Source organism: Theobroma cacao, chromosome 7 (assembly GCF_053813885.1).
Source record: "Theobroma cacao isolate CCN51 chromosome 7, ASM5381388v1, whole genome shotgun sequence".
NCBI lineage: Eukaryota > Viridiplantae > Streptophyta > Magnoliopsida > Malvales > Malvaceae > Theobroma > Theobroma cacao.
In genome coordinates this window covers 3,926,383-3,946,046 of record NC_142645.1, presented here as the reverse complement: position 1 = coordinate 3,946,046, position 19,664 = coordinate 3,926,383, and the positions used below count along the sequence as shown (strand labels likewise).

The window sequence follows — 19,664 nt, the reverse complement described above, 5'->3', positions numbered from 1 at the left end:
CAATGTGGGATTGTGCCCCACATTCATTATTGTTGAAAATATCCAACAACAACAGCACCTAATTTGGAAATATATTAACCCAGACTCGTTCAGGACATTCTCGCTTTCAGCTTTCTTTGTCGATCGTTATTTGAGCAACGCAAGAGAATTAATGATAAGCCCACCTTCGTTGAAAAAAATATCACCATTTCTGCATTTAATAGAAAATTGTCAGTTGACCTACCATTTTCTAAGAGCAGCTGTTTCATCATTTCTGGTTGGTCTCAGTAATATCCTAAATTTTCCAAAACATTCATTCATACTTGAAGAAAGAAGTGCAACATGAGATAATCAATGGAGACGATCTCATTCTTTCTTGTACATTTATTTGTTTTCTTCATCATAAGGACTGCTACTGCAGTAGATACTCTCTCTCCAAGTCAATCCATTAAAGATGGTGAAACTCTAGTTTCAGCTGATGGGAGCTTTGAACTGGGATTTTTCAGCCCTACAGTAAGTTCCACAAGTCGATTTTTAGGAATATGGTACAAGAAAGTATCTAAGCGAACGGTTGTATGGGTGGCAAATAGAGAAACTGCAATTTCTGATGATAAAGGAGTCTTACTTTTGTCCAACCATGGAAGTCTTTCGCTTCTGAATAGCACAAATAGCACTGTTTGGTCATCTAATACATCAAAAACTGCACAAGAACCCGTTGCTCATCTTCTCAACTCAGGAAATCTTGTAGTAAAAGATGGAAAAGACAGCAACCCAGCTGACAATCTATGACAGAGTTTTGATTATCCTTGTGATACTTTGCTTTCAGGAATGAAAATTGGGAAGAACTTAGTGAAAGGTTTGAGTGGTTTCTGTCATCCTGGAAAAGTACAGATGATCCTGCTCCAGGCCAATACTTTGTACGTATAAATATCAGTGGATATCCACAACTAGTAATTGAGAAGGGATCTAAAATAGCGTACAGAACAGGATCATGGAATGGTCTTCGCTTTATAGGGATGAGACCGAATGCAATATTTTCTCTCAAACTTGAATTTGAGTTGAATGAGAATGAAGTCTATTATACTACTGAGGTCAAAAACAATTCAGTAGTTATTAGGATCATGCTGAACCCGTCAGGCTTTGGTCAGATCCTTTTATGGAGTGATAAACAACGTGATTGGGAGTCTTTATCAACGTCAAATCTTGATCAGTGTGAGAACTATGCCCTTTGTGGAACATATGCTGCCTGCAATGGAAATGACTCTCCAACTGTGTGTTCATGCTTGGAAGGGTTCACGCCCAAATTCGTAGGAAAGTGGAATTCAGGAATTTGGTATGATGGGTGTGTTAGAAGAACTCCATTGGTTTGTAACAATGGAGATAGCTTTCTTAAGCGCACGGGTTTGAAATTTCCAGACACGTCCCATTCCAAGGTTAACACGACCATGAACATCAAAGAATGCAGGCAGTTATGTTTGAGTGATTGCTCTTGCACTGCATATACAAATTCAGATATCAGAAAGGGGGGAAGCGGATGCCTGCTGTGGTTTGGTGATTTGTCGGACATGAGAGATGATATGGGGCAGGATGGGCAAGACCTTTATATTCGACTTGCTGCTTCTGAAATAGGTACTTGTCCTCTTCTTTTCACTGTGGATCATGTTGAAATCTTTTTTCTTTTCAATATTTATTCATGCAATTATATTCTGAGGGATTTAGTCTAGAGGAAGTAGGATTTAGTCTAGAAAACATTTCTCAGGTATTTTGCTCTCCAACTATGGTAAGCTCAGGACAATCTTTGGATGGCAGCGAAGGAAAGAAGAAAATTTTGGAACTATGGACATGATCTGTTTGCCTTTTGTAGAATTATTTATTCTAACAAACTTGGAAAAAAAACTGCAAATCCACATCTACTTTATCTCGAATCTTTCAGCTAATATCGTACAAAAAAGGCAATCATGGGAGAAAAAGCGCGTAGCAATTATAGTCGGCTCTGTCATAATAGGAATGGGAATGCTGATGCTACCTGTCTTGTGTATCCGGTGGAGGAAACGTAATAAGAAAGGTAAATAAACTTGATCACTTATGTTGAAACTTAAGCAAAGGCCGCTTATCTGGCATAAATTATCGGATTAAGATGTCCGCTGTTTGTCCTCATAACCAGCCCCTATTTTTTTTGAAATGATTTTTTCTAACGTTGCTGAAGAATTGCCTTAAACATAAGGTGCTTTTACTAATGCCAATACATTGTGCATCGTTTCAGGATTGACAAGAAAGAATCACTCAATGGATTGTGATGAAAGGGAGAATGAAGAGTTGGAATTGCCATTATTTAATTTTGGGACCATAGCAAATGCCACAAATAACTTTTCTATTGAGAACTTGCTGGGCAGAGGTGGATTTGGATCTGTATACAAGGTTAAGCAATAATATGCTACCGGAGCTTCATTCAAGTTCTGTAGCGTCTATATTTCTTATAAGTAAAATATTTATTTGTTATGGTCTTAAGGGTACATTGGCAGAGGGGCAACACATAGCAGTAAAGAGACTATCAAAGAATTCTGGACAAGGGCTGAAAGAATTCAAAAATGAAGTTATTTTGATAGCCAAACTTCAGCACCGCAATCTTGTAAAGCTTCTCGGCTGTTGCATTCAAGGAGATGAAAAATTGTTAATCTATGAATACATGGCCAACAAAAGTTTGGACTACTTTATTTTTGGTTTGGTCTCGCTATTCCTTTCATGTTTCATAATCTTTTTTTTCTGATACCTTCTCTTTAAGGATTCTATTAGTGGTTTGGCTGACATTGGGAACTGAATCAGATCAAACAAGAAGCAAACTACTAGACTGGAGTAAACGAGTGAATATTATTGGTGGAATTGCTCGAGGACTTCTTTATCTTCATCAAGACTCTAGACTTAGAATAATCCACAGAGATCTCAAGTCCGGCAACATTTTACTGGATAACGCAATGAACCCAAAAATTTCAGATTTTGGCTTAGCTAAAACATTTTGGGGAGAGCAAACTGAGGCCAACACAAATAAAGTGGTCGGAACATAGTAAGTACAAAGTAAATCAAATCTTTCTTTATGGCTATCCTTTATGTTGCTATTAAATTGTTTTCACAACATATTTGCAGTGGTTATATGTCTCCCGAGTATGCCATTGATGGGGTTTTCTCAATGAAATCTGATGTCTTTGGAATTGGGGTTCTTGTCCTTGAGATAGTAAGTGGAAAGAAGAACAGGGGATTTTCCCACCCAGATCATGATCATAATCTTCTCGGACATGTAAGGTTAAATGTTGAGATTGTTAACCATGTTGAATTTCCAAGGCAGAAATAATGATTCTGAATTTCTGACATTTCAGGCATGGAAACTATGAACAGAAAGCAGGCCAATGGAACTGATTGATGATGCTCTTAGGAACTTTTGCTTGCCATCTGAAGTGCAGCGATGCATTCATGTGGGACTGCTGTGAGTGCAGCAACGACCAGAAGATAGACCAAACATGTCTTCTGTAATTATAATGCTAGGCAGTGAAAGTGCATTGCCACAACCAAAGCAGCCAGGGTTTTTCACAGAGAGGAATCTGCCTGAAGCTGAGTCTTCATCAAGCAACAGTAAATCATCTTCTGCAAATGAGTGCACCATTACCCTGTTAAAGGCACGGTAGTTGAATTTGTCACTTGACAAATGGACGTAGGGGTAGCTTCGGCTTTTCGTGTAAGACCTGATCAGGAAGAAAACAAGAATGGATGAGATGATACTCCATTTTCACAGTGATGAGCTAAGATATGCATGCATCACATTTTGTATTTAATTACCTTCAGGATGCTTGAGCAATATCTTTCTTCTCTCTGAGCCCCAAAAATATTAAAAGTCATTAACCGGAAGTGATTAATCCAAATACTCATATTGATTTATCAGATTAATAATACTTATTTAATTTTTAATTAAAGTTGTCTAATTTTCATTGATTTTTTAAAAAATCTTATCAAAACACAATTACTAGTATCAGAATTAGATTACTATTAAAAGAATATCAGCGTTCGAATGGTTAGTGTCAGCATCACCCCATGAATTTTACAAAGTTTCATATTTTCATTGTTTAGACATATACTGAAGTCACTCGAAATTGTAGAATAGGCCCAAATTCACCTCAGGTTTCATTAAATTCAGTGTGAATGCTTAAATGGCCCAAATAGGCAATTGTCTTAGCCCATTCATACTTGTCTGATGTTTAATCCGAGGCAAATGAAACTACCTTAGGTGGATATTGTTGGAAAATGAAATTAACTTAGGTGAATATAGCTCTAAAAGGAGTAGACGGTTGCATGGGGAATTGCCACCGGCTCAAATAAACATGAAAAAGTTTGGATTAATGTGTGATTAAAACTTCTCGTTTTACTTTGTAATGATGTTTTTTCTTGAACATTGTGAAAACCTTGACGTATAGAAAAAGGTGGTTAGTTACAAAACCTTGAAGTATAGAAGAAGGTGGTTAGTTACGTGAATCTCTTACCCACCTTTGATTATTATTTAAAAGTTATTAACTCATGATGTATATCAAAAGACAATTAATGGAGGGGACCGTTTGGTCCCACAGCTTTGCAAGACTTTCTTGCTCTCTCTATTTTCTTTCGTGTAAACAAATTTTCCCCACAATTCTTCCATGCTCTTTCTATCAACATTCGCTAAACAAATTTTTCTTTAACAGGTTTTTAGTGTTGCTAAATACTGTTAGACCCGTCATCCTTTCTTTGTCAATCGTTATTTGAGCAACGCCAGAGAATTAATGAGAAACCAACCTACAACATCTGCATTTAATAGAAAATTGTCAGTAGACCTACCATTTTCTAGGAGCATCTGTTTCATCATTTCGGGTTGGTCTCAGTAATGTCCTAAATTTTCCAAACCATTCATATTTGAAGAAAGAAGTGCAACATGAGATAATCAATGGAGACGATTTCATTCTTTCTTGTATATTTATTTGTTTTCTCCATCTTAAGGACTGCTACTGCAGTAGATACTCTCTCTCCAAGTCAATCCATTAAAGATGGTGAAACTCTAGTTTCAGCTGATGGGAGCTTTGAACTGGGATTTTTCGGCCCTACAGTAAGTTCCACAAGTCGATTTTTAGGAATATGGTACAAGAAAGTATCTAGTCGAACCGTTGTATGGGTGGCAAACAGAGAAACTCCAATTTCTGATAATAAAGGAGTCTTACTTTTCTCCAACCATGGAATTCTTTCGCTTCTGAATAGCACAAATAGCACTGTTTGGTCATCTAATACATCCAAAGCTGCACAAGAGCCCGTTGCTCATCTTCTCAACTCAGGAAATCTTGTAGTAAAAAATGGAAAAGACAACAACCCAGCTGAAGACAATCTATGGCAGAGTTTTGATTATCCTTCTGATACGTTTCTTCCAGGAATGAAAATCGGGAAGAACTTAGTCACAGGTTTTGAGTGGTTTCTGTCATCCTGGAAAAGTACAGATGATCCTGCTCCAGGCCAATACTTTTTACGTATAAATATCAGTGGATATCCACAACTAGAAATTGAGAAGGGATCTAAAATAGTATACAGAGCAGGATCATGGAATGGTCTTCGCTTTACAGCGATGAGACCGAATGTAATATTTTTCAAGCATGAATTTAAGTTCAATGAGAATGAAGTTTATTATACTACTGAGCCCAACAGTTCAGTAGTTACTAGGTACATGCTAAGCCCATTAGGCTTTGCTCAGTTCCTTTTCTGGAGTGATCAACAACGTGATTGGGAGTATTTATCAACGTCATATCTTGATCAGTGTGAGAACTATGCCCTTTGTGGAACATATGCCACCTGCAATGAAAATAAGTCTCCAGCAGTGTGTTCATGCTTGGAAGGGTTCACGCCCAAATTTGTAGGAAAGTGGAATTCAAGAGTTTGGTATGATGGGTGTGTTAGAAGAACTCCATTGGTTTGTAACAATGGAGATAGCTTTCACAAGCGCACGGGTTTGAAATTGCCAGACACGTCCCATTCCAAGGTTAACATGACCATGAATATCAAAGAATGTAGGCAGTTATGTTTGAGTGATTGCTCTTGCACTGCATATACAAATTCAGATATCAGAGAGGGGGGAAGCGGATGCCTGCTGTGGTTTGGTGATCTGTTGGACATGAGAGATGATATGGGGCATGATGGGCAAGACCTTTATATTCGACTTGCTGCTTCAGAAATAGGTACTTGTCCTCTTCTTTTCACTTGGATCGTGTTTAAATCTTTTTTTTTTCCAATATTTATTCATGCAATTATATCCTGAGGGATTTAGTCTAGAGGAAGTAGGATTTAGAGGTAAGAATCAATTGGAGTAGAAACTAGAGAACATTTTTCAGGTACTTTGCTCTTGAACTATGGTAAGCTTAGGACAATCTTTGGATGGCAGCGAAGGAAAGAAAGGAAGAAAAATTTTGGAACTATGGACATGATCAGTTTGCCTTTTGCAGAAATTTTTTATTCTAACAAACTTGGAAAAAAACTGAAAATCCACATCTCTGACTTCATCTCGAATCTTTCAGCTAATATCGACCAAAAACGGCAATCATGGGAGAAAAAGCGAGTAGCAATTATAATCGGCTCTGTCATAATAGGAATGGGAATGCTGATACCAGCTGTCTTGTGTATCCGGTGGAGGAAACGTAATAAGAAAGGTAAATAAACCTGATTACTTTTGTTGAAACTTAAGCAAAGGCTGCTTATCTGGCATAAATTATCGGATTAAAATGTCTGCTGTTAGTCCTCATAACCAGCCCCTATTTTTTTTCTTTTTTTGAAATGATTTTTACTAATGTTGCTGTGAAATTGCCTTAAAAATGATGGATGTCTTGAGTTTGAATCCCTTCCCCACAACGCCTGACTTAACTATAAACATAAGGTGCTTTTACTAATGCCGATGCATTATGCATCGTTTCAGGATTGACAAGAAAGAATCGCGCAATGGATTGTGATGAAAGGGAGAACGAAGAGACGGAATTGCCATTATTTAATTTTGGGACCATAGCAAATGCCACAAATAACTTTTCTATTGAGAACTTGCTGGGAAGAGGTGGATTTGGATCAGTTTACAAGGTAAAGCAATAATATACTACCGGGGCTTCATTCAAGTACTGCAGCATGTATATTTGTTATAAGTAAAACATTTATTTGTTATGGTTAAGGGTACATTGGCAGAGGGGCAACACATAGCAGTAAAGAGACTATCAAAGGATTCTGGACAAGGGCTGAAAGAATTCAAAAATGAAGTTATTTTGATTGCCAAACTTCAGCACCGCAATCTTGTAAAGCTTCTCGGCTGTTGCATTCAAGGAGAGGAAAAATTGTTAATCTATGAATACATGGCCAACAAAAGTTTGGACTACTTTATTTTTGGTTTGGTCTCGCTATTCCTTTCATGTTTCATAATCTTTTTTTTCTGATACCTTCTCTTTAAGGATTCTATTAGTGGTTTGGCTGACATTGGGAACTGAATCAGATCAAACAAGAAGCAAACTACTAGACTGGAGTAAACGAGTGAATATTATTGGTGGAATTGCTCGAGGACTTCTTTATCTTCATCAAGACTCTAGACTTAGAATAATCCACAGAGATCTCAAGTCCGGTAACATTTTACTGGATAACGCAATGAACCCAAAAATTTCAGATTTTGGCTTAGCTAAAACATTTTGGGGAGAGCAAACTGAGGCCAACACAAATAAAGTGGTCGGAACATAGTAAGTACAAAGTAAATCAAATCTTTCTTTATGGCTATCCTTTATGTTGCTATTAAATTGTTTTCTCAACATACTTGCAGTGGTTATATGTCTCCCGAGTATGCCATTGATGGGGTTTTCTCAATGAAATCTGATGTCTTTAGCTTTGGGGTTCTTGTCCTTGAGATAGTAAGTGGAAAGAAGAACAGGGGATTTTTCCACCCAGATCATGATCATAATCTTCTCGGACATGTAAGGTTAAATGTTAAGATCGTTAACCATGTTGAATTTCCAGGGCAAAAATCATGATTCTGAATTTCTGAAATTTCAGGCATGGAGATTATGGACAGAAAGGAGGCCAATGGAACTGATTGATGATGCTCTTAGGGACTTTTGCTTGCCATCTGAAGTGCAGCGATGCATTCATGTGGGACTGCTGTGCGTGCAGCAACGACCAGAAGATAGACCAAACATGTCTTCTGTAATTCTAATGCTAAGCAGTGAAAGTGCATTGCCTCAACCAAAGCAGCCAGGGTTTTTCACAGGGAGGAATCTGCCTGAAGCTGAGTCTTCATCAAGCAACAGTAAATCATCTTCTGCAAATGAGTGCACCATTACCCTGTTAAAGGCACGGTAGTTCAATTTGTCACTTGACAAATGGACGTAGGGACAGCTTAGCCCATTCATACTTGTCTGATGTTTAATCCGAGGCAAATGATCGATTAGCCGTGTGTCTAATAAATAAAGACTTGCCTCAGTAATTTGCATGAAATGGGACCCCTGAGGATATGCTGAAGTAAAATTAATGCAGCAGGAAGATCTTGAAATTTGTATAATCATCCTTCAAACACTTGATGCTGATCGTGGTGTATTACAAATTTGCATAATCACCAGGGACATGAAAAAATTGGAACTATAGTAAGGAGCTGTAGAAATTAGAAACATTCAAGATTTTCTTTGTCATCTTCCACCTCCATTATCCGGAAAAATTCTTCTCAGCTTCAACTTTTCACTATCAGAGCACAGAACTTCTCGGTTTTGTCGTGAAGTGAAACTACCTTTGGTGAATATTGTTGGAAAATGAAATTTACTTAGATGAATATAGCTCTAAAAGGAGTGGTTGCATGGGGAATGGCCACCGGCTTAAGTAAACATGCCAAAGTTTGGATTAATGTGCGATTAAAACTTCCCTTTTTACTTTGTAATGACGTTGTTTCTTGGACATTGTGAAAAACTTGAAGTACAGAAAAAAGGTGGTTAGCTATGTGAATCTTTTACCCACCTGTGATTATTATTCAAAAATTATTAACTCATGATGTATATAAAAAGACAATTAATGAAGTGGACCTTTTGGTCCCAAAGCTTTGCAAGTCTTTCTTACTCTCTCTATTTTCTTTGGTGTAAACAAATTTTCCCCACAATTCTTCCATGTTCTTTCTATCAACTTTCGCTAAACAAAATTTTCTTTAATAGGGTTTTAGTGTTGCTAAATACTGTTAGACCTGCCATCCTAAAAGGATAGGAAAAATCCAAGCCTGACCCACTTGAGAGACTTGCTTTCCAAATTCAATGAGTCTAGTTTCTTACCCTTTACTCTAAAAACGGACATAGGACAAGTGGTCAATGGAAATCTACAGCCCAAAATTTTTTATACGTCTAATAGTTTTAGGATTAAAGATGGTGTATAATTTTGTATATTGAAAATTTTTAAATAAATAAATATGGGTCACAATCTCATAGTGAAAAAATTGTGTCTGTTGAAAAATGAAAAGAAAAGAAAAGTCATATTTGTTGAAAAAAAAAAAAACCAACGGACATGATTGTTTGAAATAGATAAAAACTGTGTCTATTGAGAATAGACATCTAAGCCTATAAAAAGACTTTTTGGGAACAACAGAACATACAATACATAACAAAAACAAAACAACAATCTCTCATTCTCTCTCCAAGTTTCTTTTATATCATTTTCCTACAAAAAAATTTATAGAAGTTTGATAATTTTGTCATATTCTGGTGAGTGTTTAGTATATTGATTTTGTTAGTGTAAAACGCTATCAATTACTGGATTTCATTGTATCTTCAAGGTTTATACGTCAGTAACTCTTTTGCAAATTACAATTGAGGGCGAATAAAACCTTAAAAAAGTGACATTATTAAACGCCTTGAAGCCAATTTATTGATTTTCCAATTCCGTGTTCTAATTATCTTAAAGTTTTATTTCTTATCAATAATGCTTGTCGCAAGTAGAACACTAAGCGAATTGGCTTTTGATTTTTGTGAAATTAAAGCAGTCCCCTTATTGGTTAGTTTTTGAGAAGCCATGTCATCTTTCGATAGAGCTTGAGCAAAATGCTTATTGGGTAATTAAGAAGTTGAATTTTGACTTGGAAGCAGTGGGTGAGCAGTGATTGCTTCAGCTCAACGAAATGGATGAATTTAGATTGGATGCATATGAGAATGCTAAGATTTACAAGGAAAAAGCTAAGAAATGGCATGATAGCATAATTGTGGACTATTGTTTTAAGCCGGGTCAATCTGTCTTATTGTTTAATTTTCGATTGACCTTATGTTCAGGGAAGCTAAAATCTCGATGGTCAAGACCTTTTTTGTTTCAAGAGTGTTTTTGTTTGGTGTAGCGGAAGTTATTGATGGTTCAACCAGTGAAAAATTTAAGGCAAATAGGCAACGATTGAAGCACTATTGGGGAGGTGTTGTTGAGCGTCAACGCTCATCCATCCGTCTTGCCAATCCGAACTGAATTTAAACCAAGTCCGACTAAAGACTATAACACAAGTGCTACTTGGGAGGCAACTCAAGTTTCCTAACCCTTCCTTATTTTCCTTATTTTTTCTTTTATTCTTGTAAAGTTTAAGCTTTATAGTTCTTTACCATTTTATTTCTATGTTTTCTTTAGTTCTTGCATCTGTGCTTACTTTTAATTATGTTTATCTTTATAATTTTTTTCATTCTTGCATTTAAGGATTTTATTTGTCCATTTTCATGCTTAGATCATTAATTTTCTATTTTTTCTTGTTTTGCAGGTTAAAGGAAATGCTTGGGAGCAAGCATGGTTCTGCAGTGCCATGCTCCCAACGTGGCGGTGCCAAAATAGAAGGCATTGCAGCATCGCAATGCCAAAATAGCCTTGTTGATGCCCCCGAGAGGGCAGCGTCACAGTGCTGGTCCCTAGTGCTGCAACGGTGAAATAGTATTAAAAAAAGAAGCAGTAGCTTCAGCGCCATCGTGTTGAGCTTCCAGTGCTACGATGCTAGGTCGAGCCCCTTCTTTTTAAATCTTCTCTCTTTTCCCTCTCTCCCAAACTCAAACTCTCAAATTTTCTCTCAATTTTCTCTCATTCACACTCTCAAATCTCCAATACCCCACCCAAAAATTCTTGCAATCCTTCAAGTTTTCACTCCAAAACACAAGATTCAAGAAGCTTCACCAAATTCTTCCATCAAAAATCTCAATTATTTGCAAGTATCAAATTCTTAGAATTCTTCCTCTTATGGAAAGTGGTTAGTGTAGAAGATTTTGGTTGCTTATTATTGATGGGCTTTGCATATTACTGATATTATTGGAATTGTGCTTGAAGTTTTGTGAAATTTTGTGGTGGATTGTGAGAATTGGATTAGTTGGTCAAAGTGAGTAGTACCAATTTTCTGCAAATTCAAGAGATTTCTGTTAATTTGGTGATTATAGGTAATATTCTTGTTGAAAGTTTAGATTTTGAAGAGAATTGAATAAGTCAAACTTATTTAGGAGTTATTTGGAGTTAATTGGGTGTTTTGAATTATGGCAACTAAAAGAGCTAGAACTAGTGACAATGGATATGATAGGTCCAAATTTGTGTCAATTGAGGCATTTACACGTCATATTCAGTCATTAAATAAAAAATCATCAGTACTTGAGAGAGGTTTTGATTTACCCAATGTTCGACATGGAGATAGTTTGAGTGTAATCATAGCGAGACATTGGAAAAATTTTAGTGCTCATCTGGAAGCAGCAGTGATGCCAGTTGTTAGAAAGTTTTATACTAATGCATATGAGCATGAAAATAGAGTTACATTTTGTAGGGGTAAGAAAGTACCTTTTGATAGCTTCACCATTAACCAATTTTCTAATATACCAAAGATTGAAAATGATGAGTATGCCCATTATACGGATGGCAATGTGAATCTTGATGAGGTCATCACCTTCCTCTACGACCCTGGCACACAATGGAAAATATCCAAGGGGATCTCGGTTTCATTCAAGGCTAACACATTGGACAAGTTCTTCAAGATTTGGTACCACATCCTCACAGCTAAGATGTTTCCGATTAAAGACTTGAGTGATGTCACTAAGGATAGAGCAATCTTACTCTATGCCATGGTCACAGGTAAATCCATTAATGTTGGCAAGCAAATTTTCAATAGCATTGTTCACTGTGCCATTTCAGCTAGGGACAACATTTGGTACCTATCACTCATCATAGCACTATGCAAGCAAGCAAGAGTGCAGTGGTCAAGTGAAGAAGAACTTCTGCACCTAAGGGCACCATTGGATTATTGACTTTTTATAAAAATCTCTCTCTTTTGCTTATGTAGTATGAATATGCTCAAATTTAATGCAAATTGCAAACAAAGATTTCGTGCAAGTGTACACGATCACAACAAGTAGTAAGTGATGAGTGAGTTGTCGATCCTCAAGGAGTTGATCTAATATTTGATGCTAACTACCAAAATTAACACAAACTAACCTTATCCAAGCAACAAATTTTGAACTATGATTAAAAAAAATGTAATCTAATTAACTAAGTCTACTCTAAGTGATGCAATTGATAAATTGAAATGGAATCAATGGTCTAATATTCTAGGATTATGGTGTCCTCTAATACTTCATTTGGAATTGGGCTTAGTTAGTTACTTAATCTCAATGGAATTTGATATTAGTTTAGGATCTTAAGTTATGTGTAATCCTCCGACGAGGTATTACACACTTGCTTAATCTATTTGCATCCCTATATGTCTATAAGAGACAAATAATTTAAGCTCTTTAAGCTAAAGAATTCCAAATTAACTAAGTGTGGCAATTAGTTGTATTTCTACCCTAACTGCACATCAAAGCACTAAAATTCATTTTTAAGTGTTTTGAACACACCTTACTCAAGTCTAGGTCTAATTTAGATTAACTTCTTTAAGTGTCATCTAAATACTTAAGCACATTTAATCGGTGATCAATCAATTAAATGGACAATCAATTTAAACTTTGAGTAAACATCAAGATTTGCATTAAGACTAGGTAACCAACTAAACAATATCCAAACTACATAATAAAGTTAACCATAATCCTAGATTAATGAGTTTAGCTCAACATTTTACAAAGAATAGTACACAATACAGTAAACAAGAGCATTGTTTTACAAAATGAGATAGAGTGAGAAAGATTCAAATCGAGAGAGAGAGAGAGATGTTTTGTTGCAGCTTTACAAGCTCCAACCCTTGAATCTTCTTCTCTTTCCCCTTTTGCTTCAGCCTCTTCTTGCCCAAAGTGTCTCTCCTGAATCTGCCTCTTTTTCTGTGCAAAAAATTCTATTTATAGTCCCTTCTTCATTCAGCCTTGACCTAGGATCTCGAGCCCAGAATATTCTTTTTTTTCTTTCTGACGTGTTCTCCAATCTTGCTACAACGAGCTACTACTAACTTGGCCTTAAAATACATCTTCAATTTCGCTGCAGCGAGATTGGATTCTTGCTGCAGCGAAAATCCTGCTGCCCTGCTACCTTAATGCCCTGTTTCTCGCTGCAGTGAGAAATTCTCTACCTGAACAGTTTTGTTGCTGCCACCTTGAGCTTCCTGCTACCCTGTTTTCCTCTTTCAAGCCACCTAGTGTAGAGTTGTTGAGGTCCTCACTTTCAGCCTTTATTCCTTCAAAAATCAAAAAGGTTAAATGATCAAAAGTTACATTGAGGGGATTTTTGACAAAACAAATGAAGCTCAAATTGTCTAAATGACTCTAAACACCCTAAAAGTTAACTTCTACTAAAAAGCCTGAAAATTGGCTAAGGACTAGGCAAAAAACTAAAAGAATAAGTACAATTCATGCTAAAAAAAAATCCTTATGATAACTCTATGTAATAGAGTTATCATGGATCTCAACATTATTCATAGATTGGGCTTCACTATTGATAGGAGTTCATCCTCCACACTAAAACCTCCACCACACTTGACACACCTTACCATACCTCAGAGATTGAAGCGTCTAGAACACTAAATGGCACATCAAGCAAATTGTACAAGAGCAATGGAGCAAATGTTTCATGCTTGTGCACTTCACATAGGGATGGATAATGCCAGCTTTCCATCAATGTCGGAGGATCCCAATGTTGATGAGGACAATGATGAGGAAAAGAAAGAGTGAGACTAGGGAAGTTCTTCTTTCCTTAACTTTTAGTAACATTGGAGACAATGTTAGCTTTAAGTTTAGGGGGGAGTTTAAAATTTTAAACTTTGCTTCTTTTTTTTTATAATTTGGGGAGCGGGGATTCGAACCTTACTCTCTAGATAAGGGGATAATGCACCAACCAAAGAGCCAAATGCTCAAGTGTAACTTTAAACTTTTCTTTGCTTTTTAGGTTTCACAAATTATTAATTTAAGTAAATTGTTTAGCTTGAAAGTTTAGCAAGTTTGTTTTCTTTGAAAATGTTGGCTATGATTTATTGCACCATTTGCTTTGATTTACTTATCCAATGAAGAAAAATATATGTCTTGTTATCCTTGTGCTTTGAGTAAGTGTGAATATTGTTTGAGTATTATGTTGAACTTGGTTGTTAAGCATCATTGTAGAATGTGAATTCCACCATATTGAGCAAATGTTTCTTGCTTTGAATAGTTGTGTTTATTTTGAGAATGCTTATGTAAGTGTAAATTTTTTAACAAAGTCTTGAGCTCTACAATTTGTTTTAATTTCTCTAGAAGTGAAATCCTAGGTTACACTTAGTTAGGGAAATGACTTAGGCCATCTTTAGATCGTTTGAGCTTTTTGAGCTTACCATGTTATATTTATCCTTAATTACCCCTTTTGAGCTTAATTTTTCCTTTTCTTTGTTAAACTCATAGTTAAATAGCCTTAGCCTTCAAATAAGTTTTTTCTTTAGCACCCTTCACTCCTAAGTACAAATATCATTTTTTGGAGTGTAATTGAGCTAAGTAATGAAGAAAAGGGTAGAAAACGTGAAGTTTGTGAAAAAATTCAAAATTTTGTGAAAATATTCACCCATTATCTACCATAAAAAGAAATACGTTTGGAGGTGTTAAAATGTTTATATACATATATATATATATGTATATATATATATATTAAGAATAAAGTGTTTGATGAGAGAAAAAGGAAGAAGAAAAAGAAGAAAAGGGAGATTAAAAGCAGTGAAGAATAAAGCTTGTTATAGATCCTAGAATGGTTATGGGATTAGCGTGTTTTGAGCCATATATTATCCTATATCCTACCTTGACCTGAGCCATACGTTACAAGCTTGATTAAGTCCTAAGGATCCTTGAGTAAGTGTGAGCCTATATTAGTGGAGAGAGAGATGAAGAGCAATCATATGAAACTCTTGGCTAAATTAAATTTTTGCATAAGCATAAACTTATCAAATGGCATGGTTTTCATTGCGTGAAACTCCACACTCACACACAGGATTTCATTTGAAAATGGGCTTGCAATTTAGTGAAATGTGAACTTGAATAATATATACTTTGCTTAGGATGTTGAGGAAATAAGATGACTTATGAGGAATTAAAAGTGATATTTGGATTGGTGCAACAAAATCATAGTTCAACGTTTTCAATGTTTATGTTTCTTTTTTTATTTTAAGTTTTCCTTGAGGACTAGAAAAATATTAAGTTTGGGGGTGTGATGACCCTATTTTATAGAGTTATCTCACACTTTGTTATGCATAAAAGAATGAAGTCCTTTCGTGTTTTATTAGTCAATTTTAGGTAGTTTTTACATCTTTTTATTAATTAGGTTAAAGCATGTTTGAGTATTGTTAATTGAGTTTTTTTAGCTTATTTCTAGTATAAAAGTCCAATTTTTATCCTCTATTGATTGAGCCCTTTGTTATTGAAGGTGCACAAGCATGTTGGGTTCAAATGGCAAAGATTGGTGTAAAGATGCTTCAGCAGATTTCTGACTATGCTACAGTAATTTGAGTGTAACTCAAGTTACAGAAGTCTGATTGATGAGATTTAAATTAAATCACTGGAAAGCTTAGTGAAAGGCCTACAACTTTTGTGTTTATTACTTTGTCTAGTTCTGATTGGATCATGGTCAAAATCATATAAGAAATGACTGAACTACAGTAGAAATAACATAAAGGCTAAAGGACACAAGTGTAACGACCTCTATCCCGATCATTACTGACGTCTGAGACTTGCAAGTAAACCCATCAAATCTCGAACAAGCCTAATTTGAGGTTCTTGCTAAATTCATTAAATATACTTTTACGTACATAAGCGATTAATAATAAATGTTCTATTGTTTACTCCATTCTAGATAACAATAATTAAATGCCGATCACAAGATCTTTAACAATACGTATCCATTGGTTTAATAATTCTTACAAGACTAGCTCTTTATACTACAAAACCTCTACGTAGCAGAGCGACTCAGAGTGGAGAGCTAAGAGATGCCATTACCTAGGTCGTAGCTAAACTAGATTCTTTGGATGACACGCTTGTACTGATAACTTTTCTGCAAAAAAAAATAAGGGGGTGAGTCTCACAGACTCAATGATCATAGACTCTGTGAGTAGGGTGTAGATAGGAAACAAGCAAAAAACAAAGAATTTGAATATTGAAAATGCAAGAGTAAATAAATAGTTTAGCTTAAAAGGAAATATGTGCCTTATGTATAAAATTGAGCATTTAACACGATTTAGTTCCAAACCATCATTATATACGTATCAAACCAATTAGTATACACGTGCATGCTGCCGTAAAACTAAACCCTTGAAAACCTTAAGCAAGTTCATAAGTCACCTCATGCGTGAGGAATTAAAACCACATCGGGGAATAAACCAAGGAGTTGCCGAATTCTTATAGTTCTCACCATGCGTAGAAAACATGATTTTGAAAACCCAAAGAAACTTTACTCTCGAGTAGGAAATGGAACAAAATAAAACCCGTGGTCCTACTACCATGTAATAACATTTGAGAGCCTCGCTCCATCGGATCCCACATACCGTGACAATCTCAACGATGTTGGCCGACATCGGAGAATTATGCAGTCACAACCGCATATATCACTAGTGGCCTAGCCACGTACATATCATAGACTATGGCCCTAGCCAAGTCAACAGCCCGTCAGCGACCCAGAGGTTCTCTAGCTAGAGCTCACTCGTGCACGAGGGTCATATTTAACCGAAGTGACAGCCGGCCTACTCTCGAATCTCTTGGTTTAATAAAACCATTTAAAAATCCAAATCGGGTTTTCAAAGAATCATTTCAAATCATTTTCAAAATACCGATCACAGTATCACGATAAAACCACTTTTATAAGACTTTATGTCATAAACCTTTACATGAGATTTTATTATCGAAAGTGGCATGGTGAATATGTGTTTAAATCCATGAATGTACACCACACAAACACTAAGGCACCTTTTTGGATATAAACCATATTGAAAAGCTTGTGTCTCGGTTTAAAACACTTTACGTATATCATTTATACATAAAGATTCAAAACACATTCAAACATCATAACAACCACAAAATTCTTAGGCTTCTATCAGCTCATGCTGTCCACAATTTTTACATTTAAAATAAATCATGTATATATATATAGCTATAAGTACGAAATTTTAAAATAGACACCCTTTACTCACCTCACAATAGCGAAATGTTACGTCGCTATTGATTCATACTCGTATACAACTACTCCTATTTGCCGGTCACTCCTTACCTTGTCCGTCACGCCAGCACAGCTCACTTCCTCTATTTATACATTTCCTAATCACCATTCAAACCCAATTCACTTATATACTCACACATGGCAACAAATCAACTAATAAATTCTTAAATCTTAACATGCAAAAATTCCTATCCTTTATTTTCTTCCACATTACATCCTTACAACATCAATCTCATCACCTATACAAACATTCCTCCTAGTCTATAATCATGTAGTATAAACAACCAAGGATTAGGCCACAATTTGTCTTACCTTTACTCAATAATTCAACTTGAGCTTAAAATCAAGAAATCTCTCATTTCTTGTGATCCACCAACATGCAGGGTTTCCTCTTGCTTGAAATCTTTAAGCCAAATCTCCAAGCTCTCCTTGAATCACAACAATAGCATGTGGGTGGGAGGAAAAACCTCTCAGTTTTTCTTTAGCTCTTCCAACCGAGCCTTCCTTCCTTTCCTTCTTTTTCTTTCTTCTTTCTTTCCTTTCCTTTCTCTTTTCTTTCTTTCCTTCTTCTCCTTTCTCTTTTCTTGTTGGATATGGGTGGACTTCTCAAAGGCATAGCCTTAAAATGGCTTTCTTTATTTTATTATTTGCTACCCATGGGCGAATTGCCCAAAATCTCACATTTCCCATCATTTTTCTCTTTTATTCCTTTCTCCAAGCCATTCTTATCTATTTGTTACTTCTCATGGCCTGATTGTTTTTATCCACTCATTTTTTTACCATTTTGTTGACTTTTTCTTTCACTATTTTATGCATTAATCACATAGCACAAAGCACCTTTTTATTTTCTCCACCGCCACTCTCACAATGCTTTCTTTACTTTCATCATCATTATTATTTTAACTTATCTTTTCTCTCCATCTTGTGCAAATGGGCGGCTAGCCCAAATATCTATGATTTCATTTGACTTTTCTTCATTTATTTTATGTTTTAAAGTTCATGGCAAGCCTTGAAATGTTTTGTCCTATCCGCCACCTCCATTTCTTTTTATTTCCTTATTTTTCTTTCTTTATTTATCCCTTTCATTTCATTTGCATTTCATTTCACATGCATTCCCCTTTTAATGACATTATATCATTCAATAATATCTCATTAGCCTCCAAATATTAAAATTACCCATAAGCTCTCAACTTTTTTTTATTTATCATGTAACCTTCCAAACTATCCTCTTTTACAATTTGTTCCTTCCAACATGTTTTAAATTTCAATTTTCTTCTATCTTTCTTCCGTAACACGTGTACAAACAAAATATAAAATTTACACTTCAACACCGTATTATTATAATATTTAAATATTTACTTACCAGCACTAGTTTTATTTAATAAAGACATACGGGCACAACTACTGTCGTTTTTTCTCCAAAATCCTTCTTTACTTCTTCTCCCCCACTTAAATTGCTCATATAACCCTCCTTCTTCACTAATTTCAACAATAAATAAAATAATAATATTTAATATTATTTTATTCTAAAATATTCTTTTTACCCGTAATCGCTCTTTGACACTTAAATTTATATCAAGTGACTTTCATCTTATCGATAGGGTCTTATTAATTGCTAAACAAGGATACGGGGTGTTACAACAAGGCACTAAGGCATCAAGCACAGTGCCGTGACGCCATGCTCCCAACTCTACGGTGCCACATTGGGTTAGCCTACATGCACCACACAACAAGCATGGCGCCATGGTGCTGACACATACAGTCTCAATTTTGCACATGCTGAATTTGGCAACTAGGGCTTTTAATAGGGAGTATAAATATGATCTTTTTAGTTAGAAGAGGGCGCTAGAAGCATAGAATATTTTGCTGAAAAAGGAAGCTTTCTGCAAAAAGAGAAAAAGGGTGAAATCAAAGGCAATTTTGGTTCTAAAAGCTGCAGCAAATCATTTCTTTCACTATTTTTTCTTTTCTCTCTCTATCTTCCACTGTTGAAATGACTTATTTTTATGGAAATATTAAACTTTGCTGTAACTATGATGAACTAAATAGCTTTC

The 19,664-nt window shown here is 35.8% G+C and overlaps 1 protein-coding gene, 1 long non-coding RNA gene and 1 pseudogene across 3 annotated transcripts; 2 read left to right on the top strand and 1 right to left on the bottom strand.

The window, feature by feature from the left end:
- Positions 1-244: 244 nt before the first annotated feature.
- LOC18593771 (G-type lectin S-receptor-like serine/threonine-protein kinase At4g27290) lies at positions 245-3,762 on the top strand (annotated as a pseudogene). The gene is made up of 7 exons (XR_016027350.1): positions 245-1,608; positions 1,913-2,044; positions 2,243-2,397; positions 2,489-2,699; positions 2,803-3,040; positions 3,121-3,271; positions 3,351-3,762. The product of XR_016027350.1 is annotated as a G-type lectin S-receptor-like serine/threonine-protein kinase At4g27290 (transcript).
- Positions 3,763-4,846: 1,084 nt separating this feature from the next.
- On the top strand, positions 4,847-8,681 carry LOC18593766 (G-type lectin S-receptor-like serine/threonine-protein kinase At4g27290). The gene is made up of 7 exons (XM_018125006.2): positions 4,847-6,212; positions 6,549-6,680; positions 6,944-7,098; positions 7,188-7,398; positions 7,502-7,739; positions 7,820-7,970; positions 8,050-8,681. Exons 1-7 carry the CDS (start codon positions 4,940-4,942, stop codon positions 8,353-8,355), a joined length of 2,466 nt encoding a protein of 821 aa, XP_017980495.2. The 5' UTR covers positions 4,847-4,939; the 3' UTR covers positions 8,356-8,681.
- A 7,407-nt stretch (positions 8,682-16,088) lies between these two features.
- Positions 16,089-18,268, bottom strand: LOC108662965 (uncharacterized). Its single transcript, XR_001928861.2, has 3 exons — positions 17,923-18,268; positions 17,585-17,708; positions 16,089-16,452 (listed from the first exon to the last, which is right to left on the bottom strand). It is a non-coding gene; the product is annotated as an uncharacterized LOC108662965 (long non-coding RNA).
- Between the last annotated feature and the right edge of the window lie 1,396 nt (positions 18,269-19,664).